This window comes from Sturnira hondurensis, unplaced genomic scaffold (genome assembly GCF_014824575.4).
Source record: "Sturnira hondurensis isolate 20B ecotype Veracruz unplaced genomic scaffold, ASM1482457v3 Scaffold0003693, whole genome shotgun sequence".
Lineage (NCBI taxonomy): Eukaryota > Metazoa > Chordata > Mammalia > Chiroptera > Phyllostomidae > Sturnira > Sturnira hondurensis.
The window spans coordinates 9,502,068-9,525,037 of NW_028076324.1; the positions used below are offsets into that span (position 1 = coordinate 9,502,068).

At 52.9% G+C, this 22,970-nt stretch overlaps 2 protein-coding genes across 7 annotated transcripts; one reads left to right on the forward strand and one right to left on the reverse strand.

Moving 5' to 3' along the window:
• The first annotated feature begins 2,023 nt into the window (after window positions 1–2,023).
• CREB3L3 (cAMP responsive element binding protein 3 like 3) lies at window positions 2,024–12,465 on the forward strand. 2 transcript variants are annotated; one of them, XM_037042566.1, is made up of 10 exons: window positions 2,024–2,155; window positions 2,868–2,996; window positions 3,422–3,722; window positions 4,605–4,717; window positions 7,091–7,228; window positions 7,745–7,851; window positions 9,653–9,721; window positions 11,101–11,185; window positions 11,404–11,500; window positions 11,683–12,465. In XM_037042566.1, the coding sequence occupies exons 1-10, from the start codon at window positions 2,129–2,131 to the stop codon at window positions 11,991–11,993; spliced, it is 1,377 nt and encodes a 458-aa protein (XP_036898461.1). In that variant the 5' UTR covers window positions 2,024–2,128; the 3' UTR covers window positions 11,994–12,465. The 2 variants fall into 2 exon arrangements, with proteins under 2 accessions (XP_036898461.1, XP_036898462.1); XM_037042567.1 differs by having other exon boundaries at window positions 2,035–2,155; window positions 3,425–3,722.
• Window positions 12,466–13,135: 670 nt separating this feature from the next.
• Window positions 13,136–22,968, reverse strand: SIRT6 (sirtuin 6). Of its 5 annotated transcripts, XM_037042568.1 has the most exons (9): window positions 22,857–22,967; window positions 20,450–20,577; window positions 18,776–18,958; window positions 18,535–18,565; window positions 16,716–16,775; window positions 14,901–14,996; window positions 14,736–14,816; window positions 14,113–14,236; window positions 13,136–14,027 (listed from the first exon to the last, which is right to left on the reverse strand). In XM_037042568.1, exons 1-9 carry the CDS (start codon window positions 22,907–22,909, stop codon window positions 13,686–13,688), a joined length of 1,098 nt encoding a protein of 365 aa, XP_036898463.1. In that variant the 5' UTR covers window positions 22,910–22,967; the 3' UTR covers window positions 13,136–13,685. The 5 variants fall into 5 exon arrangements, with proteins under 5 accessions (XP_036898463.1, XP_036898464.1, XP_036898466.1 ...); XM_037042569.1 differs by lacking the exon at window positions 18,535–18,565 and having other exon boundaries at window positions 22,857–22,968; XM_037042571.1 differs by lacking the exon at window positions 20,450–20,577 and having other exon boundaries at window positions 22,857–22,933.
• Between the last annotated feature and the right edge of the window lie 2 nt (window positions 22,969–22,970).

Genomic DNA, 22,970 nt, shown 5'->3' on the forward strand with positions numbered 1-22,970 from the left:
TCATGGTAAGGCAGGGTCCCTCTCCTTTGGCACTGCTGACATAGGGCCAGATCACTCTCTATGGGGTGCTGCCCTGGACACAGTAGGGTGCTGAGCAGCATCCCTGGCCCCACCCACTCAATGTCCGGAGCACCCCTTGTTTGTGACAACCATGGATGTCTCCGGACCTGGCCCAGTGCCCCTAGGGAGGCAAATAATGCATTGCAGCAGTATTTTTAGAATATTTTTATTATAGAATAAAAATACTACCGGACCCTGGCTGGTGTAGCTCAGTGGATTGAGTGCCGGCCTGTGAACCTAAGGATCGCGGTTCGATTCCCAGTCTCAGGGCACATGCCTGGGTTGCAGGCCAATTCCCAACAGGGGACACAGGAGAGAACCACACATTGATATTTCTCTCCCTCCCTCCTTCCCTTCCCCTCTAAAGATAAATAAATAAAAGCTATTTTCAAAACTTAAAAAAAAAGAACTACTGGTACATCATGTGTGGCACATAGTAGATACTCACTAAATTTTTGTTGCGTGAATAAATAGTGACTAATGCACTGATAAATATACACCAGAATGTGAATTTCCTGGGAACAAGGAGGGCATTTTAGTTACCGCTGTAAACCTAGCACTTACCATCATGCCTGGTATACCAAAGTCTTGATGTAGCCATGTATTCACTAAGCTCCCCAAAGCTCCTTGCTGTGTTTAGTATAAGCCAAACTCCTTCCTGCAGCCCACAGGGCCCTGCACAACCTGCCCCTGCCCACTCTCTGCGCTCACCTCCTTCCTCTCTCCTCCTCACTCTGCTCCAGCCACACCAGCCTCCTCACTCTTCCTCCAACACACCTGGCACTGTCCTTCCCCAGGGCCTTTGCATGGGCTGCTTTTTTTTAAAACCTGAAATATCCTTCTCCTGAAGCTCCCGATGGCTGTCTCTTTTCCATCATTCAGGACTGTACTGAAACGTCACCTTCTAAAAGGGGCTTTTTCTAGCCCTCAGTCGCCCTTCTCCGTGACCACGTCTAGTTTGTCAGTAGTACTCAATCCATTTGCCTGCTCACTGGTTTATTTATACATGTGTGGTCTCTCATTCACTGCCTCTTCCCCCTAGTGCTGACCATAGTGGTTGACACACAGGCGGTGCTCAGTGGGTAAGAGTTAACTGAGCAGCTACTGTGTACTAGGCATTTCCTAGACACCGAGACCCAGCAGAGAGCAGAGAACAAAGACTCTGTTCTAGCCCCGAAAGGCCCTTCCATCCTGGGTGCAGTGGGGAGGGGAGAACCGAGGGAAGACACCAAACAAGTAAATACACAAATAAAAAACATTTTAAATAATGAGGGGTTCGGTGAAAACAAGGATGTGATAAAGAGATATGGGGAAGGGGCTCCTCTCTGCTGGGTTCAGAGACAGGTTCTCAGTCACCTGGGCTGATTCACAACTACCAAACATTCACAAGTAAGTGGGCACAGTGACAGAGTAAGGGGTGGAGGAGAGGGGAGTTCTGGACAGAGGGAAGATCAAGTGCAAAGGCCCTGAGGTGGGAACAAGTTTGGGTCAATAAATAGTTGGATAAATGAACGATAGAAGATTCTAGAAGGAATTGAGTGCACGGGTTCACCATGGAGGGCTTGGAGGGTGGGCAGGAGGTTGCCAGCTCTGATGGGTGAAGGGGCTCCTGTGAGGGACTGGCTTTAGCAGTGGCCTCCCTCGGAAGGTCTTCCTGTTTTATTCTGTCCTGAGAGTGGACAGGACCTGGCCAGGTCCCTGGGCCTTCCTGGATCCCGACGTCTAGGTCTCTGATAAGAAACAATCCCCAAAAGTAGGGAAGAGGTCATGGCAGAGCAGAGGCACCCCAGACTTTGGCCTTTGTCCTTTGCTGGCCGGAAAAGCATAAATTATCAAGATAATGGGTCTTCTCTCCCCTCCCCCCAGCTTGCCCTGGTATCACTGGCCCTTGACCCTGTCCATCTTGCCTGTCCCCCAATCAGCAGCTGGGGGTGGGCTGGGAGCTCCTTAGAGCTATTTCAGCATCTTTTGCAGGTGGTGACAGATCCACAGAGAGGAACTAGACTTCTGGTGAGCCTGTACGGATCAGAGACACAGAAAGTAGCTGGAAGCAGAGCTGGCTGGGCTCATGAATGGCGATTTAGCAGCTGGAAAGGTGAGCCCTGTGTGGGTTCATGAGGGAGGGAAGGTCTGTGCCAGGAAACCCTCCCCAAGCTTCCAGAGTTGGAAGGAGCCCCCACCCCATTGCACAGATGGGAAGACTGAGGCCCAGAGAGAGCATGCAGTGACCAAAAGCATGCCTCCATTCCAGGGCTGCTCTTGTATTTCTTCTAGGCCCCCACCTCTCAGGAGGGAGCTTGGGCGGCTAGGAATGAAGAGAGAGCCAATTCTATCAGCCTTGAGGGAGGGACCAGGCCGATCGTTCTGTGTGTACATCTGTCTAGCACTTTTTTTTTTAGTCTTCACCCGAGGATGTATTTATTGAGCTGAGAGAGAGAAACATCAATGTAAAAGAGAAACATCGGTCAGTTGCTTTCTGTATGCGCCCCAACTGGGGATCAATCCCACAACCTAGGTATGTGCCTTCACCAGGGATTGAACCTGCAACCTTTTTGGTGTACAGAATGACGTTCCAAGCAACTGAGCCACCTGGCCAGGGCTGTTTAGCACTTTTTAAAGAAACTGGCTCTTCTCCCCTGGGCATCTCTGGGTCGGCCCCTCAGCACAGATCTGGGGGTGGTAGCAGACCTGGGGCTTGAGCAGGAATTGAACTCGAGCTGGACCCACCTGGGGTGGTATGCAAGTGGGAGGCGGGAGGGGAGGAGAGGCACTGCAGGGTCCTCATGCCTGTCCTGTCCTTGCTCCAGATGGCTTCCTCCATCTGCCCCGTGGGCCCCTTCGGCAGCCTGGAGCTCCTGGATCTCCTGTTTGATCGGCAGGATGGAATTCTGAGACATGCAGATCTGGGCGAGGACTGGAGCCATGTTGGGGACCAGGTGAGGCTCCCACTGCAGACAGAACTCCACTCAGCTCTGTAGCATTTACGGCTCATGGTATGTAATTTTAGCAGAGCCCATTATTGTATTGAACCTCTCAGCCACCCCAATGGGCAGGCAGCACTGGTGCCTTAGAAGTGATGAAACCAAGGCCCAGTGAGGGGCAGCAACTTGTCTGGGGCCACACAGCAATTTGGGTTTGGGTCCGTACTCAAACTCAAGGCGCACGCCTTAACCAGGCTGGATGGGCCCTAACCAGGCTGGATGGTGTTCCCATGCCACGTGATTGTGTTCAAGCCCCACAAACCTTTCATCTTATAGACAGGACAAGGGAGGCCCAGAGAGGAGGGTAAATGGCTTATGAGGAGTCACGTAGCCATCCGGAGAAAAGCTCAGACCTCCTCCTTCCTGCCTGCCCCCTCCAGCAGGTGCTGCCAGCCCCGGACACTGACGATTTCCTCAACTGTATCTTGGGTTCTGGAGACTCAGTGCCCAACTCTCCTCTCTGGTCTCCTGCAGCCAGTGACAGCGGCATCTCTGAAGATCTGCCCTCCGACCTGCCAGATACCCCTCCAGACAACAGGCCAGTCACCATCCCCACTGGCTGCCATTTCTTGGAGTCTGGCAAGGGGCTCTGCCCCTCCTACCATCCTGTCCCTCACAGCCCCACCAGGCCGCTTCGGCCAGTGGCCCAAGTACTCGAGGCCTCCGTGGCCATAGACCTGGGTGAGCTCCGTGACTTCTCTCACTGCCTTCACCTTGTTATATATATGCCCACCCTTTGAGATGGATCCTGTCTGGGCCCATTTTCCAGATGGTGAAACTGAGTCCCCACGAGGTTAAACAACAAGTCAAAGCCACAGAGCTGGGATGTATCCCTGGCAGGCAGACTGGCTGCGGCACCAGGTGTCATGCTGGCAACCTCGTCTTTGTGCCTCTCACGCCAGGGTCACAGTAGACACTCCGTGAGAGTGAGTGAGGTCCTGGATCCCAGTCCTCTAGGCTCTCGGGGCAGACCCTGTGCAAAAGACACTCCCAGCAGGGTGTCCTTTGTCCTTTGAGCCTTGCAAAGGGGTAGAAGCTCTTTTAAATCCCATTGGAGAGTTGAAACTGAGGCTCAGAGAGGTTTAGTAACTTACCTAAGGTCACACAGCTTCGCCCAGTCAGGATTAGAATCCAGAGCTATCTGACTTGAAGTTTGTGCTCTGGAGAGCAGCTCACAGTGGCACTAGGTGGGAGGGAACCAGAGGTGAATCAGACCTGGTTCCTGCCCCGAAGGGAGATGAGGCCTGGCTGGCTGCAAACCTAGTCTTTAATCCTGGGTGATAGCAGCTGCTCTCTCCTGCTTTGGCAACAGGGCCCTTGACAATGTACTGGCAAATTTGGGTTCCTGTCTTACAGCAGAGGGGGACTGAGGCACCAGCCAGGGCTGTCCCCTTCAACCCAGGCTTTGGGGCTCCAAGCTGTAGCAAAAGGCCTTAGCACATTGGGGCTCAGTCCTGGAAGCCTTGCTAGAGGAGGCAGGTAGAAGCTGAGAGGTCAGGGCCCCCCGCCCCCCCCCCCCCGCCTGACTCCCTGCCTGTCTTTGTCCCCATCTGCCCTGGTCAGAAATGTGGAACACGGGCCTCTATCCTGAGAAGCAGACGGAGCTGGCAGACCCCCCCCAGCACTACAACCTCACCGTGAAAGACCTCCTCCTCTCTGGCAGTGGTGGGGACCTGGTGAGCAGCACCCCCAACTCCTGAGCCTCAGAGCTGGGAGGACCCCCAGGGTTCCTGGAGCCCCAACACCCCATTTCATTTCAGAGACTGGAAAACTGAGTCACAGACAAAGGCTGGATTGTCCAGGGTCACACCCGGGCGAGTTCTCAGGCTCTAGTCCTGGGTTCCTTTAGCTCTCTGTCTCCTGAGCTGGGACATCTTCTACTGCAGAGCTAGTAAATGAACAAACGAACAAACAAAGAACAAATCAACCCACAGGCCTAAAACTTACTTATCGTCTACTATAGGCCAGGCACTCTTCTAAATGCTTTATTTTATTATTTTTTAAAATATTTTATTCATTTATCTTTAGAGGGGAAGGGAAGGAGAGAGAAAGAGAAACATCAATGTATGGTTGCTTCTTGTGCATCCCCTGCTGGGAACTGACCCCTGCCAGGAACTGGCCTGCAACCCAGGAATATGCCCTGACTGGGAATCGAACCATGATTGTCTGGTTCACAGGCCCGCACTCAATCCACTAAGCTACACCAGCCAGGGCGTCTTCTAAATGCTTTAAATGCATCATCTTCTAATTCACAGCAACCCTAAAGATTGGGGCTCTTATTGTGCCAATTTTACATGTGAAGCACTGGGCACAGAGAAGTTAACTAATTTGCCCTAAGCCACACAGCTGCTGCAGGCTCTACCCCTGGGCTGGTCTGTTGGGCCGGTTGGGCCTGTTGTTCCCATTACATGCTGACTGAGGGCCACCTATCTTGCCAAGGGTTCAAGTACCTGTAAACCAGATCTGACAACCCAGTTAGTGCCCCCATTCCTCAGATGAGAAAGTCAAGGCCCAGAGAAGTTAAGCCCAAAGTCATACAGCAAGTCAGTGGCCTGGCAGGATTTGGACTGCAGTTTACCTGATACCAAAAGTTACCTGACAGTCTCGAGACAAGACCGAAATGCCCCTCCCAGCTTGAAAGATGCATGGTAAGCACCAGCTGTGTGCTCAGCCTCTGGGGCCTCATGGTCAGGATGGGAAAACCGGAAGTGTACCAACGAGGGAGAGAGGCTGGAGAGTCACATCAGGTCCCTGGAGGGCACCCTGGAGGAGGTGGAACCCCAGCAGGCCTTGAAGAATGGGAAAGGAGAATGAAGGCTTTGGAAATGCGGACTGGCTTCTATAAATGCATTGTGTTCAGTGTCACTGTTCTAGATGTTGACAACCTTGGGATGTGGGGGACCTTATCTCCACTTTAGGGATAGACACACTGAGGCTTGGGCCCTGGAGAGAGAATGGATGAGCTAAACAATGACTTGGAGTTCTAGGTAGTGGAGTTTGATCCAGAGAATGACACACTGCCCCAATCTCCACCTTTATTGCTGAGACTTAGACGTTTTGATGACAAGATTCTTTCATTTTTAGTATTTGTGTTTCATAATAATTTAACTCCAATGTTTTGAATAGGGAAAGGCACCCACATGGTTCAAGTTCCAATGGTACAAATGGTAGGTGGAGAGAGCCACCCCCTGTCCACATTGTCCAGGCACCTGGCTTCCCACACGGGTTCTGTTTCTTCCTTCCAAAGAGATTCCTTTTTAAGAAGTTTAATGTAAAAAGTAGCATGTTTTGCACCTTTATTTATTGCTCCCACCCATGTTTTGCACCTTTATTTATTGCCTCCACCCCAGGATATGTCCATTGCTTTTAGAGAGAGAGGCAGGGAGGGAGGGAGAAAGAGGAAGGAAGGAAGGAAGGAAGGAAGGAAGGAGCATCGTTAGGAGAGAAACACTGATGGGCGGCCTCCCATGCACACCCCATCCAGGGATGGAACCAGCAGTCAGCTGTGGATGCTGCCTGGGAGTGAAACCCGCAGCCTTTTGGTGCACGGGAAGACGCTCCAACCAAACGAGCCACCCAACCAGGGCTTGCCCCTTTAATTTTTTTCCTCTGTAGCATGACACGGAGACCCCCTCCCTTTTCACAGCTGCATAATACTCTGTGGTCCAAATGGGCCATGCCTTATTTAACCTGTCACCTCTTTGTTGGATGTTTATTTTCATTGCTTCCGATCCTCTGCTATTGCAGCCAGTGTTACAAGGAATGCGCAGAGCCCAGAATGGCGCCTGGAATGTAGTAGGCGGCTATTAAAAGCTGTCTAGTGAGTCTTTGTTAAGTGAAGGAGAACCCCGTGTGTGAGGGTATTTGTGGGGTCAGTTCCTGGAAGTGGAGTTGCTGGGTCGGAGGACTGTGTTCCAGGCTCGAGAGCCCCAGCGCCAGTGTGGCCTCTGCAGCAGGTGGCCTTCGGGCTTCTCAAATCTGATGCCTCTTTCGGTTTCCAGAGGCTGTCTCTCCCCGCCCCAAACATGGTTCCCCTGGCTCTTCCGCAGCAACAGCATCACCTGGCAGCCCCCCACCTGTTAAGACCTGGGACTGGACACTGCCAGGAGCTGGTGTTGACAGAGGACGAGAAGAAACTGTTGGCCAAAGAAGGCATCATGCTGCCTACCCAGCTGCCCCTCACCAAGGTAAGTCCTGGAGACCCTTGGCTCAGGGTCCCTCCCCATTCCTGCAGCTAGCTACCCATGAGCCTCCCCTGTAGGCCTCCCACACTAGAATCATAGGATGTGTCTGTCACCAGAGTAAAAAAATCACCCAGAAAGTCAACTTAGTGGGAGCTGTCTAGCCACAGTTTCCACCCAGCCTATTCACTTAATATCACCACCTGAATTTGTGACTGCAATTGGAAGACGTTAGGGTTGGTATCAGCGGGCGCTATGAAAAGCACTATTCTCAGATGTGACCAGAAGGTGGCGCAATTGCACCATACGCAAAGTTTGGTCACTAACTGGGAATAGACGCCGAGATTACTAGGACCCAGGACCCTCCTGGAAACTGCCAGAATTTAGGGGCAGGAAAGCTGGCCTTCAGGTGTCTGGGTCTGAAGTGCCTCCCGTGAGAAGAAAATAAGGTGAAGTTGTGGGGTCCAGACAACAGAGTTGACCTCCAGCCTGACTCAGCCTGCTTCCCGTGTCACTCTGCAGTATGAGGAGCGCGTGCTGAAAAAAATCCGCCGGAAAATCCGGAACAAACAGTCGGCCCAAGAAAGCCGGAAAAAGAAAAAGGAATACATTGATGGCCTGGAAAGTCGGTAAGAGGGGGTCCTAGGACTGCATACTCAAGGAGGAAACTGGGGCCCAGAGGAAGACTGTGATGAAGCTAAGGTTGCAGTTTTTAGGGCCTGACCAAAGGAAAGTCCTCCTCGCTTTCCGGGAGACACCATCTCTCATGAGAATTGCAAGGATGGGAATATGCGTGGAGAGAACACAGGGCAAGGGTTTCAGGGTCCCTTCATCCCCTGGAATATGTGGTGCTAACAAAGGGGGAGGTTATTATTACCCATCTTGCCCTGGTTCTGTGCCAGGTCATGGGATGATGGGAGCGTTAATTGCTCTTGTCTGGGATCACTGGTCCTCAGAGCTGTTGTGACTGCTAAGTGTGGCTTTATGGAATGTTACAGGTCTGCTGGCGTTTTCTATTTATGCCTAGGTCTGTGTGGGGATGTTACATTTTTCTGGATGTTATCATTTATGTCATTTTATTGACATAAAACGGTTTATGTTTCTCTCCTATTGTTTTTAAAGTTCTGTACTGTCTGTATTGAACCTGTTTAATAATTCATTTGTTTATCTGTGCCTTCTCTTTCTCTTTCATCTTCCGGATCGGTCTTGCCAGAAGTTTGTCTATTTTATTATTCTTTGCAAGGAATGGATTTCTGACTTTTCCTCCCACGCAGCTGTATTTTTCTTTTCTAGGTCCTTATGTCCTTCCTAGAATTTTTTTCCTGTGGGTAGAGTCTATGCTGTTGTTTGTTTGCTAGTTTTTATTTATTATTTTTAAAAGATTTTATTTATTTTTAGAAAGAAGGGAAGGGAAGGAGAAAGAGAGGGAGAGAAACATCAATGTGTGGTTGCCTATCACGCACCCCTTACTGGGAGTCTGGCCTGCAACCCAGGCATGTGCCCTGGCTGGGACTCAAATCAGCAACCCTTTGGTTCACAGGCTGGCACTCAGCCACTGAGCCACACCAGCCAGGGCTGTTCGGTAGTTTTTAGATGGGCATGTTTACCTCACTGAGCTGAATTAAGGTGATACATTTCCCTCTCAGCACCGCCTAAGCTGCATCTCGCATGTTTTCATTTGTACTACTGTCGTTTCCGTGTGCACCCTGGGTTTCCTATAACTTAATTCCTCCTTATCTTGCGAGTTATGCAGAAGGAGGATCCTTCGGTGAGGGGGTCTCTTCTCTGCCCTGGTTGCAATAGGAGGACAGACACATGCTCATTCCCTGACCAGAGTCTTTCAGCTCCACAGCTGAGTGGTCTTGGCCATGACCCTGTTCTCAGATGGATGCAGATGGGAAGGGCGGGGTCCCCAGCCTGGACCCCAGCACCCCAGGTGGAACAATCATCATTGTCTTGCTCCTCAAATGCAATTTGCTAGGCCCCTAGTCAACTTTAATTCATGCTGTTCTCCCAACCACGCTGTGAATTAGGTCACTGTAACCCCATCTTAAAAACTGGGAGACTGAGGTCGGAGAGCTGATGGCTCAAGATTGCAGGGAGGATGAGGGTTGTACCTTGGTTCTCCTCGGACAACCAGCCACCCCGTTATCCCACCTTCGGAAGCATCACAGCCTGACTTTCTGCCTTCTGTTCCAACCCTGGGGGCTCACACTGGAGTGAAGTCCCCACACCAGTGCGGAGATGGGAGCTGAGAACCTGGTGGACTTGGGCTCACTCTTTCAGAACTGCCAGGGTGACTCTGAACAAGGGATTTCCCTTCTTTGGCCTTGTGTTCCCTGCCCATAACGTGGGGCCTCACAGGAATCTGTGATTGGGAGAGTTGGTGACCGTCATATTCTGCATATCACTCTGACATTGTCCCTCCAGGATGTCAGCCTGCACTGCCCAGAACCAGGAGCTTCAGAGGAAAGTCTTGCATCTTGAGAAGCAGAACCTGTGAGTCTTGGTCCAACCTGGGGAGCCAGCCCCCAAATCCACAGCAGGAGAGGTGGACAGTAGCGGGGAGGGGGCAGCTTCTGTGATGGCAGGACAGAGCAGGGAATAAGGGTTTCACCTAGAAAGGGGGCCGGCTGCATAGGGGAGGAGATTTGGAACTGGGGCCTTGAAGGGTGTATAAGAGTTCCTGGGGGGAAGCTGCTGCGGTGGAGATGATGGCTGGAGGCTGGAGCGCTGTGCATAACCCCATCTAAGGGCGTGTCCATCTAGTCACCTCACTTAGCACCTGCGCTGCATCAGGCATGGCTCTGGCACTGGGGCCAGAGCAGCGAACAAACAAGTCTAGTCCCTCCACTTAAAAGAATTCAGAGTCTAGTGGGAGACATTCTCAAGACAAATGAAAATATATAATAAAAGATCACACGAATAGTGACAGCTGCTGGGAAGAAACATAAAGCAGGGGGAAGGGCTATTTTATTTTATTTTTTAAATGATTTTACTTATTTACTTTTAGAGAGAGGTGAAAGGAGGGAGAAAGAGAGGGAGAAAAACATTGATGTGTGAGAAAAACATTTATTGATTTCCTCTCACATGCTCCTGCCTGGGGACCTGGCCCACAACCCAGGCACATGCCCTGACTAGGAATTGAACCAGTGACCTTTCAGTTCGCAGGCCGGCACTCAGTCCACTAAGCCACAGCAGCCAGGCCTGAAAGGTTATCTTAGAAAGGAAGGTCAGATAAGGTGACATTTGAGGTTCCATCTAACAAATGAGGAAGACCCAGCTCCAAGAAGACCTGGGGGAAAGGCATCCTTAGAAGGAATTGTCTGTGCAAAGATCCTGGGGCAGGACAGTGCCTGGCACTCTGGAGGAATAGTGAGGAGGTCTCCAACCACAATAGTGTGGTTGGAGCAGAGTGAGTGAGGGGGAGAGAGGGAGGAGGTGAGGGCAGGGAGGAGATGAGAGCAGGTAGTGCAGGGCTTTGTGGCAGGGAGGACTTGGGGGAGATGGGAGCCCTGAGTGGGTTGGGAGAAGCTGTTTGCTTTTGAAAAGCATCCCTGGTGGCTGAGTGGGGGCAGGAGAGGGAGCTGTGTTGGGGGAGGGTGAGTGGTGGGATGGACCAGAGAGGAGGCTTAGGTAGGCATCAGATTGGTGGTCCTGGAGGCCTGGATGGGGGACCTAGAGTGGCAGAGAAGGGGGGGGCGATGTCACAGAGATTTATCAAAACAAAAAGGAAGTGTCTGAGACTAGTAAGAGCAGTGGGGCCTTGAGGGATGGAGGGAATTCAGACATCAGCCATGTTGGGGGACCCCAGAAATGGATGGGAACCCAGGCTGAGGCCCTGTAGGGCTCAGCGAAAGCTGCTTATTTCTGCTAAGGTCCCTCCTGGAGCAGCTGAAGAAACTCCAGGCCATTGTGCTCCAATCCACCAGCAAGTCAGCCCAGGCAGGCACCTGCATAGCAGTGAGTCCTACCCCCGGTCTGATGGCCCCCAGGATAAAGGAGGTCGTCAACCTTGGCAGACCGGCCTGTGGGAGGGGGGAAGGTGAATGTGAATAGCACGCCTGAGCTCCAGTTGAAGCATAATCCAGTCTTTAGGGCCTCAGTTTCCTTGCCCATGGGATGGGTGTGCTCACATGGGCAGTGGAGGGATGGGGTGACCCCACCCCCATCTCTGGCAGGTCCTGCTGCTCTCTTTCGCCCTCATCGTCCTCCCCTCCATCAGCCCTTTTGCCTCCAACAAAGCTGAGAGTCCTGGAGACTTCACACCTGTGCGAGGTAGGTTTTAGGGTCCACCATGGGCTGCGCTGTGGGCACAGTCCCCATGGTCCCCCAAGTCCCCACGCTGGGCCTCCGGGGGAGGCGGGAAGAGCACCCCTGCAACTGCTCCCTGGCTGGAAGGAAAGAAGGGACACCAGCCTTCCCCCTCCTTCGTTTATGAACTCCCAACTCTCGTTCAGTTTTCTCCAGAACTTTGCACAACGATGCTGCTTCCCGTGTGGCCCTCGACACCATGCCAAGTTCTAAGGCCCCAGGACCCCAGCCCGAGGCTGGCACTCCCCAGGAAGGGTCTCCGGAAAGCCCCAGGGCTCACTGGGAATCCCAGGACATGCTGGCTCTGGACAACTTGACAGAGGAACTGGACAAGTCAACCCTGGTCCCAGGCAACTGGACAGAGGACCTGAGCCGGGCCACCCTGCTGGACTGGGCCTCACCTGAGCCAGCACTCAGGCCAGGGCGTGTGGGGCTGGAGGTGGGGGAGGAGCTGTGAGCACCACCTGGACGTGCCCCCCAGGCCTCACCACCCAGGGGCACTGCAGCAGTGTGCTGCAGTGGACAGGCAAGGGAATGGAGGTGAGGCAGACCCCCTGTGGAGACGCCAGGACGGAGACGCACAAACACAGCTACACACCCAGGGACCCGGACACAGGGCACTCGTAAGGCCACGAAGCCTGAGAAATACACACACAGGCCCAGGCACAGAAGGCAACAGGCAGACACATACCAAGTGACCCACAGACCCAGACAAGCATATATGCACATGTCACAGTGGTTGCCCTGCCTGGGGACTTCTCCCTGCCCCCTCACATGCATGGAGGAGGAGGAGGTGGTCAGACTGCAGGGACCCTCCCTGGCCCCTAAGCACTGGCTGAGCTCTGAGCTTAGGGATGGCCATGGCCCACAGCCACCCCCCACTTACCCTGAGACTGCTGTGATCCTTAATAAAACATTGTGACAGAACACAACTGGAGTGGAAGCAGAATCGGGTGAGGGCTGAGTTGGCGTCTGGGGCTCCCCAACCCTCAGGAGGAGGAGCTGGGCCAGCCTGGGATGGGGGAGTGAGGTCAGGGGTCCTCGGGCACCCAGGATGGAGAGGGGGCCAGAAAGGCACTGGGCACATCTTCAGCACCATGGAGAGCAGCAGCAGGTGGAGCTTGAGGTCCTGGTGTCTCCAGCACCCACGGAGGAGCTGGGCAGCTACTTTCTAGGAGGGATAGGCCGCCCACCATGTTCATTTTACCCATTAAGAGACTGAGGTACCAGAAGTGAAGGGACCGCCCAAGGTTTCAGCTAGGGAGGGGTGGAACCCAGCTGTGCCTGAGCTTTTAACAAGCTGCCCCGGCCCTTTGCGTACCAGGTGCCCAAGGGCTACAATCAGGACCAAAGGATGTGGCTTCTTTCCTCCAGCTCACAGCCTAGTAAGAAGAGTGAGTATTTAGAAATCTTGCAAATAGGCATGCAATTATAAATTGAAGGCTTATGGAATGCCAGCAGCTGGCACTGCCCTCCTTCACCCCCAAGCCTGGATTGCACGGAAGCACAGCCTGACATCCAAGAGGAGGTGGGAACCACAAACTCCTTCCCTGGGACTGGGACCTATCTCCGGCACAAGGCTGTTTGTTAAACACAGACTCTGATGCAAAAAGTTCTGCTTTTATTGCACTGAAGACTCTTCTGGGAGGCTACAGGAAGCCAGGCGGGCGGGCCCACCTTCCTCCCTGGTGCCCACAAGCAGCGCAGCCTCTATTGTCTGTTCCACCGTGAGGGTTAGCTCCTAGGTGGCAGGTCTGCCTCCCTTCCCTCCTGCGGGGGCCATGAGGGCAGTTTCAGGGAGGCAGGGGTTGCAGGATGTGAGGGCCCAGAGTGCAGAGTTAATTCCTGTTTGGGCCCCATACTGAGGGAGGGTGTGGCCACGCCTCCCCAGAATGTCCAGAGACAGGTAGGGTGGAACAGAGGCCCTCGGTGTCAGCTAGAAGGTCGCAGTCTGGGCCAGCGCTGCTCCTCCCTGGCCCTGCCAGAGGCCCCTAGAGCTAAAGAGAGCCCCAGTGGACGGCAAGTCTGCCAAGGGGCCTGCAGCACAGCTCCTGGTGCCCTGAGGTCTCCTCCCCCGGGGCAGAGGCAAGTAACAAAGTGAAGCAGGTAAGAAGAGAAAAAAAAAGCCCCGCCCTCCCAGCCTCCCTGGTCAGCTGGGAAGCACCTCAGTCTTCACCCTTTTAGGAGTCCTGCGGGGGGCTGGACTGTCCAGCTGCTCCCTTTTGGGGCTGACGGGCCCGGAACCATTGTGCTGAGCCGTGGATTCAGCTGTGGGCTCCTGCTTGGGGCTGGCTGGCGATGGGCCATTTAACTGGGTGGGGGACTCCTCCTTGGGCTCCAGTTTGGGGGCGGGCGGGCGGGGCAGGGGTGTCAGCGCCTTCTCTAGCACAAGTGGTCCATCCCAGGTAGGAATCTCCAGGCCCAGGTACTTCATGAGCCGGGTCATGACCTCGTCTACGTAGCCGTGGATGCGCAGGTCGGCCTGGCGGTCCTGCGGAGACAGAGATGCGTTGTCAGGTGGAGGCAGAGGGCTCATCTGGGGCAGGGGAAATGTCAGGGGAGGGCTCAGCACGTACGTGCTTGGTGGGCTGAAGGTTGACAATGACCAGCCGGCCTCCACGGCGCTTGGTGGCGAGGGGCAGGTTCCCACTGGGCCGGATTTGGAGGGAGGTGCCCAGCGTGATGGACAGGTCTGCATTCCTGGGACCAGGAGAAAGGTGGGGTTGGGCTGAGTCTCTCTGCAACTCCTGCCCCACAGTGAGGGGGAGGGCATCTCAAACCCTGTTGCTACTTGCCCAGGTGCACCCCAGGGCGCCAGGCTTCCCTTCTATTGGAACCACCCCTACCCTGCTGGCAGAGGGGAGCTGCTGAGCTGGGCAGGCCCTTCCACACTTGGACTCCTGGGGTACAATGGCTGGGTGGTGCTGCACAAAGGAGGCACCTTGCTAATGCCTCAGCTTCCTTATGAGTGCAGTGTCTGTGAAGCCCCTGGCCCAGGGTCAGGTGTGCGAGGACTAGTACCTAGTAGCTGCTGTTATTACAGGGAAATCCAGGCCCAGAATGGGTTTGGGCTGCCTCCTCCAGGAAGTCTCTCCTGACTCTACCTCTGAGTTGGAGTCCCCCACCCCATGCTGAAGCTGACTGTGCTTTTGCCCCTCTCCCTTGCGTACCCCACCCTGAGTTCATCTGGGGGTCAGACCTGCTGGCGTCATCAGCAAGTGTGAGGTCCCTTTCAGGCAGGGCATCCTCCCAGTCCAGGATGGTGTCTCTCAGCTCCCCCCTGCAATGGTGAGGATTGGGGGACAGTCAATATGGGGACCTGCCACCTCCCTGGGGCTCCAAGGCACGGACAGGGGTCACTCACCTGCAGGCTCGAAGGCCCCTTGCCTTGGCCACAGTGCAGAGCCGGCCAGTGGCTTTGAGGCCCATGCTGCCCACGACAGTGTCCCGGACGTACTGCCTATGTTGGAGGAAGGAGGAATGGTGGGGGCAGGTGAAGGCCACCACCTTCCCACCTTCCAGCCCTACCCAGTGGTTCCTGCTTTGGGGGGCTCTCACTCTCCCAGGCAAGTGGGGACCACATGACTAGAATGTTAGCACGAACACCCAACAAGCCCCGAATGGGGGTAGGGGGCTTTCCATGAAACATCTGCTTCACAGTGTCAACAGCACGGAAAACAGAGAAAGGTCAGGAACTGTTCTAGACAAAGGAGACTAAAGAAACGAGACAATGACATGCAGAGTGTGACCCTGGCTCGGATCTCAGACCAGGAGAAAAACAGCAATAGTGGGAGCACTGGGAAAATGGACTGGAGACTGAATCGCCACATTACATCGATTTTAGTAACTGCACTGTGGTGGTGGAAGAGAATGCTGAAGCTGGAGGGAGACAAATATCTTAAGGGTTTGGGGGCAAAGGACAAGTTGGTCTTCCCCTTACTCCTGAACAACACAGCAAATACTGAAAACACAGGGAGAAGGGAAAACAGATTGTGGCAAAAGGTGACATTGGGGAATCTCAGTCGGGGCGAGCAAACTACGTCCCCTGGATCAAATCCAGCCTTCCGGGTATAGTCTTGTAAATAAAGTTTTATTGGCACATGGTTATCCCCATTCCTTTATGTGTTGTCTACAGTGGCTTTTGTGCTACCACAGCAGAGCCAGTAGTTGTGACAGAAACAGCCTGGCTCACAGAGCTGAAAACATTTACCATCTGGCTCTTTACAAGAAAGTTTCACTGCCGGTCTAGGTTAAGTGTGAGTTCATCATATGGTTCTTGTGAGTCTCCCAGTGGCTTGAAAAATTTTCAAAATAAACTGGGAGAAAAACATTTTTTAAAAAACAATGGGGGGACCCCCTTACGCCTTGGTCTCTACAGTTCCACCTGCAGGAGGTGCTGGCAGGGCCATGCTCCCTGCCCCTGACATCCCCATGGTCAATCACACCTGTGAGGCCGTCTCCCCGCAGGGGGAGACACACCCAGAGCCCACCTGTTCCGGGAAGGGCTCTGGCTCAGCCTTCCCAGAGCTGGGGTCGCAGCTGTCACAGCCCGTCATGGGCTAGACTGTGTGCCCTGAAAAGGCACACCGGAGTCCTGATCCCTGTACTTTAGAATATGACTACGTTTGGAAGAGGGGTATTGCACAGGTAAAGAGCTAAGATGAGGTCATGCTGGAGTAGGGTGGCTCTGATCCAATGTGACTGGAGTCCTCTTCAGAAAGGAGACAAGAGACATGGAGACACAGAGCAGACAGGCATGTGATGACAGAGGCAGAGGTTGGAGTGACACATCTACAGCCAAGGAACACCCAGGCAGGCCAGAACCCACAGGAAGCTGGAAGAGGACGGAAGGATCCGCCCCTCCAGATTTCAGAGGAAGCGTGTCCCCACCAATACCTTGATTTTGAACTTCTAGCTTCTAGAACTGTGGACATAAATTTCTTTTATTTTAAGCCACTTGGCTTGTGGCTGTTTGTTGTGGCAGCCACAGGAAATGAATGCACCTCCCCGGGAGGAAGACGTGCTGCCCTCGACAATCACACCCCAGTCCTGCCCCCCACCCTGAGTCTCAGTCTCAGATTCAACTCTTTTGCACATCTCAACCTGGGAAGTGACAGAAAACAGGCTGGGCGCCTGGGCTACCACAGCTTGCCTGCTCACACCCTCTCATGACACTCACGTCTTACACTTGACACATTCTTCCACAAACATGTTCCCATGAAGCTCCGCCAGCTTGTCCCTGCAGGAGGAGAAGAGGTTGGGTGGTACAGTGAGCTCGCCGAATCCTGAGGCTTCAGGTACAGAGACAAGCCCTCCTCCTCCAGGAAGTCTTCCCAAACCCCTCATCCATGGGACCCACTGACTCCTTCTTTCTGGTTCCTCCAGCTGTGCAACCCCGGGCAGGTGGCCCAACCTCTCTGAGCCTAAGGAATCATTAATCTCCCCAGCTGACTTCACCACCACACATAGGTAGCCCATTCCATTCATAAAAGCTACCTAAAAGTGTGGCAGAGCCTCCTGATAGGGCTAGAGGTTTGAAGGACCCAGTCTGCAAAGGAAGAGGTTGAGGAGGTGGGTGGCCCTGGAGCATGGGCTTTGGAATTACGAGGTCAACTCCTGGCTCTGCTGCCTACCTGCTATGTGATCTGGGGCAGGTCACTCAACCTGTGTTTCAGTCCCATCTGTGAAATGGGATGACAGTGTTCAACTTGGGATGTTTGAGGGAACAATGACCAGGCCCAGAGGGCTCTTCCCCATGGCTCCCTCTGTCACCTCCTTCATGTCCCTGCTCAAAGGTCACAGCCACCTGACCTCCCTGTTAAAAGCTGCAACTCCCCACAGCCCCACTCCCTGCACAACCTCCTTTTCTTCTGTGGCAATAATCACCGTCTGACATACAATTTAATTTATTTACTTATCTTGTTTTCTGCTGGTCTCTTTCCCACTAGGTATAAGTGAGGAAGGCAGGACTTTCTCTCTGGTGCGCTCTGTCCTACATCTAAAACTGTGTCTGTAGTGCAGTAGGCACTCAATAAGTTGTTGTTGCACATGGCCCAGTCAGTGAGAAGGGATTGGCGCCTTCCCCAGCGCACACATGGACTAGTGTCACTATGACGTGAGCAGCGGGGTGCTGGGGGTGGCAGGCAAGGGGGCTGCTGCAAAGCCCATCAGCCAGGAAACTGGAGGCACTGAAATCCCCGAAAACACTCCCAGCTCCTCCCCCAGGGACTCCCCTCCATCTCTGGAAAGGGGCCAGCAGACAGCTCTGCTCCACTCCCATTCCACCTACACACCCCAACTCAACTTGGCGGGTGTGTGCGGAACAGACTTCCCTGGATTTGTGTTCCTATAAAAGCCCTGTGCCACAGAAGTGTATTTGCTATGCAGTGAGAAAATGTGTGCTTTCTTTTCTAGAACCATCTATACAGGCCCTGAGGGCTAGGTGTGCAGTCATCCGTCTAGTGAATTACTCTGATTGGAGAGATAACGAGGTGCCCAGTAGTTACGGCCTGGAATAGGGCCTGAGGGTCACCATGCCAGGGAGGCTGGGGTCGTGCTTTCTAGGGGTGTACGTGTCTGGGTGGATGAAGGCTTTGGTGATATCTCTAGGTCAGAAAAGCTGCCAGACTCCTGGAGACACTTTACGTCTGCGCCAGAGGGCTAGAGTGTGGACTCGGGCCCATCTGAGAAGAGCGGGGGGGCAGCCGCCTCACTCTCCTCCAGAAGCAGAGACCAGTGCTTTCCCTCATCCCCGGCCCATGCAGGGTCTGGCTACTTGTGTGAACAGCTGACTGGGGTGGGCCTTCATCATCCTCAAGGGCAGGACTGCGGGAAACGGCTGGGGAGGGGACACACTTGGTGTTAAGGAGCCAGTCTTTCTGCCCCAGTCCCGTGTGTACATTCAGTATGAACGTTTTAAGGAGGAGTATTAAAATGCAACTGCAGATTCTAGACCCTGACCACCCTCCTCCCCTCTCCCAATTTCTTCTCCTCCTCACCTCAAGGGAGATTCTGCAGCTGCCCTGGGACCTGGAAAAGAGGACCCCAGTTCTTGAGATGTGCCCAGGAGGCCCCGACAATGACAGGTCTGCTTTGCAAAATCTTATTAAGTGTCGAGCTCTTCCCCTGTGGCCTTGCTGTATTGCCACATCAACCTCCATTTTACAAATAAGGAAACTGAGGCCCAGAGAGAGGGGCAGCCTGCCCAGGGTCTAAGCGGGGCTGGCAGCTGGGTGTTACCTAGGGAAGCCAGAGCGCACATGCAGCCCGTCCACGTTCTGGCTGACGAGGAACTGGAGAAGGCCCACACGCTCCAGCTGCACCAGTGCCATGTGGGTCTGTGTGGGCCGTGCACTCTCAAAGGTGGTGTCGAACTTGGGAGCCAGGCCCTGCTCCTCCATGGTCCAGACGCCATGGGGGCCCCTAAAGGTGGCATGTGGGGAGAGATGCAGAGAGACAGAGAGAATTTAGGGATCAGGGAAAGAGGGAGAAATAAAAAGAAACAGAGAGTTGGACACAGAGAGATAGAAAAAGACAGGGAGAGTGAGACAGACAAAGGGGGAAAGAGGGGGAGAGATTGATTGAGGGACGGAGGGATGGAAGGAAGGAGAGAGAAGAGTGCACACCAAGACGAAAAGTTAATTACTCCATTTGACCAACACTTACTGCTGCCTGGCCCTATGCTGGGAGATGCTGGGGCCCTAGAGGAACCAGGTCTTGCCCTTGAGGAGTCCTTGATCTTGTCAGGGGAGACACAGGTGAACACAGACCCTTCAGCCCTATGTTCTACGGGCTAGGATGGCCCAGTGGAGGTGGTGAGGGCTCTGTGTGGGAAGTATGGAAAGGCTTCCTGGAGGAGACTGGGCCATCTCTTGAACTGTGAGAGGAAGGGCAGTTCAGGCAGAAGGGGCAAGCAAAGGCCCGGGGTACTGACCACAGCCTGTGAGTTTGGAGAAATGCAAACGGTCTGAGGGTTACAGTGGGAGTAGGGGGGGCTGAGGCTGAAGAGATGTCCCAGGGCTAGGCCTGGAAGGGCTGGGAGATTCATGCCTTAGAATTCTAACATCCCTCTAAGGAACCTGCTCTTCTGCTGCTGGACCCAAGAGGCCCTGGAAAGACACTGTAAGTGCAATAGGCCTGCCCTTTGTGATAGGGTTGCAAATGCAGCACCTACAGGAGTCACTTGGGGGCCACTAGTTTAAGAGCTCTGGCCCTGGCTGGTGTGGCTCAGTGGATTGGGTGTGGGCCTGTGAAGCAAAGGGTCGCTGGTTCGGTTCCCAGTCAGGGCACATGCCTGAGTTGCGGGCCAAGTCCCCAGTAGGGGAAACATGAGAGGCAACCACACATTGATGTTTCTCTCCCATTCTTCTCCTTCCCTTCCCCTCTGTCTAAAAATAAATAAAAATATTTTTTAAAAAAGAACTCTGCTTTTCAGCTACAAGACTGTTATCATATAGGCTGCCTGAAGCAGAGGGTGGTTTAGACATTATTTGGCTTAAAACCCACATTCACGAGTGAGGAAACTCGGACCAGGTCTGACAGAAAAATATCTGCAAGTGAGTGTAGAGCTAACTGATTCTCCCCATCTTCTCGGGTAATAGTGCCCCAATATTTAGCTATGCTCAGTAAGCCTAGATAAAGACTACATTTCCCAGCATTCACTGTAGCTAGGCATGGTCAGGTGATCAAGTTTTGGCCAATATGGTGAGTGAAATGTTGGTCCTGACTCAAAGAGACAAGTCCAAAGAGGAGGGATCTTTCCCATTACAAATACTGAAGGGGTGGAAAGATCACTCAGAACGCAGTGAGCAGCAAGGCAACTGGATGGGCTCTAATGCCTGGGCCTCTGTAGCTCACAGGGAAGTCCTGGGCAGCTAACGGGTCTTGCCTCCACTTCTCTCCACACCCACAGACCTGAAGTCAGGGATGCCTGAGGCCGTGCTGATGCCAGCGCCTGTGTGGAAAACCACACTGGAGGACTGCCAAAGCAGCTTTGCCAGCTCCCACACCTTCCGTTCCAACTCCTCGGGGGGGTCGAAGATCTGTTGTGTGAGAGCACAAGGGGTGTGGTCAAAATGTGTCCCACAGAAGCAAGGCCACTAGCCACAGAATGAACTGCCCCATCTTGCCTAGGGGAGAAGAGTGAATCTGAAAAGGCAGTTTGTCATCATGCCCCTCCTCTGCCCACAGCCCTCCTCCCACCTTCCTCAGTGTAAAAGCCCAAGTCCTCCCCACTCTCCCCAGCCTACTGCCCAAAATGCTCTTTTCCTAGACTCCCTCTCTCCCTTCCTTTAGGTCTTGGCTCACAAGACACTTCATTTGTATACTCAGGTTCATAGCAGCATTATTTACATCAATGTGTGGTTGCCTCTTGTGCACCCCCTACTGGGGACCTGTCCTACAACCCAGGCATGTGCCCTGACTGGGAATCGAACCAGTGACCCCTTGCTTTATAGGCTGGTACTCAATCCCCTGAGCCACACCAGCCATGGCTATTTATAATAGCTAAAACATGGAAGCAACCCAAGTATCCACCAGTGAATGAATGGATAAACTCAATGTCCATCCAGACAATAGATATTATTTCAGCCTTAATAAGAAAAGAAATTCTGATATACACTACAGTGTGGATGAACTTTGAGGACATTGTTGAGTGAAATAAACCAGACACAAAAGGACAGATACTGTGTGACTCCACTTTACAAGGTCCCTAGAGGAGTCAGATCCATAGAGACAGGAAGTAGATGGTGGGTGCCAGGGGCTGGGGGAGGGGAAGTTAAGAGTTTACTGAGGGCAGAGTTTCAGTTTGGGAAGATGAGGAAGTTCTGAAGGTGTATGGTGGAGATGGTTATGCAACATAAATATACTTACTGCCACTGAATGTACACCTAAAAATTATGTGCACGGCCCTGGGTTGTGGGCCAGGTCCCTGACGGGGGTGGAACAGAGGCAACCACACACTGATGTTTCTCACTTACTTTCTCCCTGCTTTCCCCACTCTCTAAAAATAAATAAATAAATATTTTTAAAAAATTACATGCACATTAAGATGTTACAGTGTATGAAAGGTGTACTTTATTACAATAGAAAACACCGAACAAAGCCATCTCAGGGGTGCCTCCCTGATGTCAATGCAGCCCTCAGCTCTCATCACTGCCAGCTTTACTTTTCTCCTTAGTGCTTTCTCCTTAGTGCCCATCTAGTCTACGGCCATACCGCCCTGAACGCGACCGATCTCATCCATTTCACTTATTGTATTTATTTGCTGGTTCTCTCTTTCTCCACTGGAACGAGGAGGTTTTGTCTGTCTTGTTACCTGCTGTGGTCCCAGGACCTAGAAAGTACCTGGTGCACAGCAGGTGCTCAATAAATATCTGAGGATTAAAGCAAGTATGAGCAGGAGAGGAGCAGGGCCTCTGGAGGGATTCGTACCATCTGACTCCATAAGTGATGTGATTCAGAATGAACGGACGAGCTTTCATGGAATGAGGGCAATCTTCCCAAATTTCCAGAAGGGAAGACTTCTCTCTAGAGAAATCTCTCCTTTCTGACACATAATAACCGTATTTTGCCATGTACAATGAGCTCTTTTGGCCCAGATTTTTTAGGGGAAAATAAGGATATGCATTATATATGGGTAGTACCTTATCTGTTCTTGTGTTTTGTAATTATTTGTAATTATTCTTGTACCATAACATGCTCAAAATACTAAAATTTCTTTGTAATACAAAAAACAAGCATCTAAATATAAATAAATAGATAAATAAGTAATTGGATTTAAATTGAAACGAAATACTTCCCCCCCTGAAAGTTTGGACCAAATCGTGGATGCGCATTATACACGGCAAAATACGATACATCCATCCTCCGGGCTGTTCCTTCCCAACTCCAAACCTTTCTCCATCATCAGGAGGATTAAGTGTCAACTTCCCAGGCTGGCATTTGGGGCCCGTCCTGGCCTAACTCGAGAAACCTCTCTGCCTTAATCTGTTCCCCAACAGCGTTTATTCCCAACTCCCTGACTTTGCCCCTGCGGTGCCTTCCGCCTAAAACTACATCCTTTGCTCCCTCATCAGAACTTCAGGACTTCACCGACGCGGGGGCCTTCCTTTTGTGTCAGCCCCCGCCAATTTGAGGATGGACGTGCTCGGAGCCCCGTGCGCACCAGGGGCGTCACTTCCCACCCCCTCCTCACTGGGAAGTCCCTCCCATTGTCTAGCCTGGATGCCTCCTAAAAGTCCCACAATGCCCCGCTGCTGTCCGGCCCTGACCGGCCCGCTTCCCTGAGAGGCGCAGCCTTCGGGACGGCGGCCGCACTCACCTCTGGGAGGCCGCACTTGCCCTTGTCCGCGTACGGCGACAGCCCCGCCGCATAATTCACCGACATTCTTGCCACTCCACCGGGAATAATAAAGTTTCCCTTGTTGAGGCCATT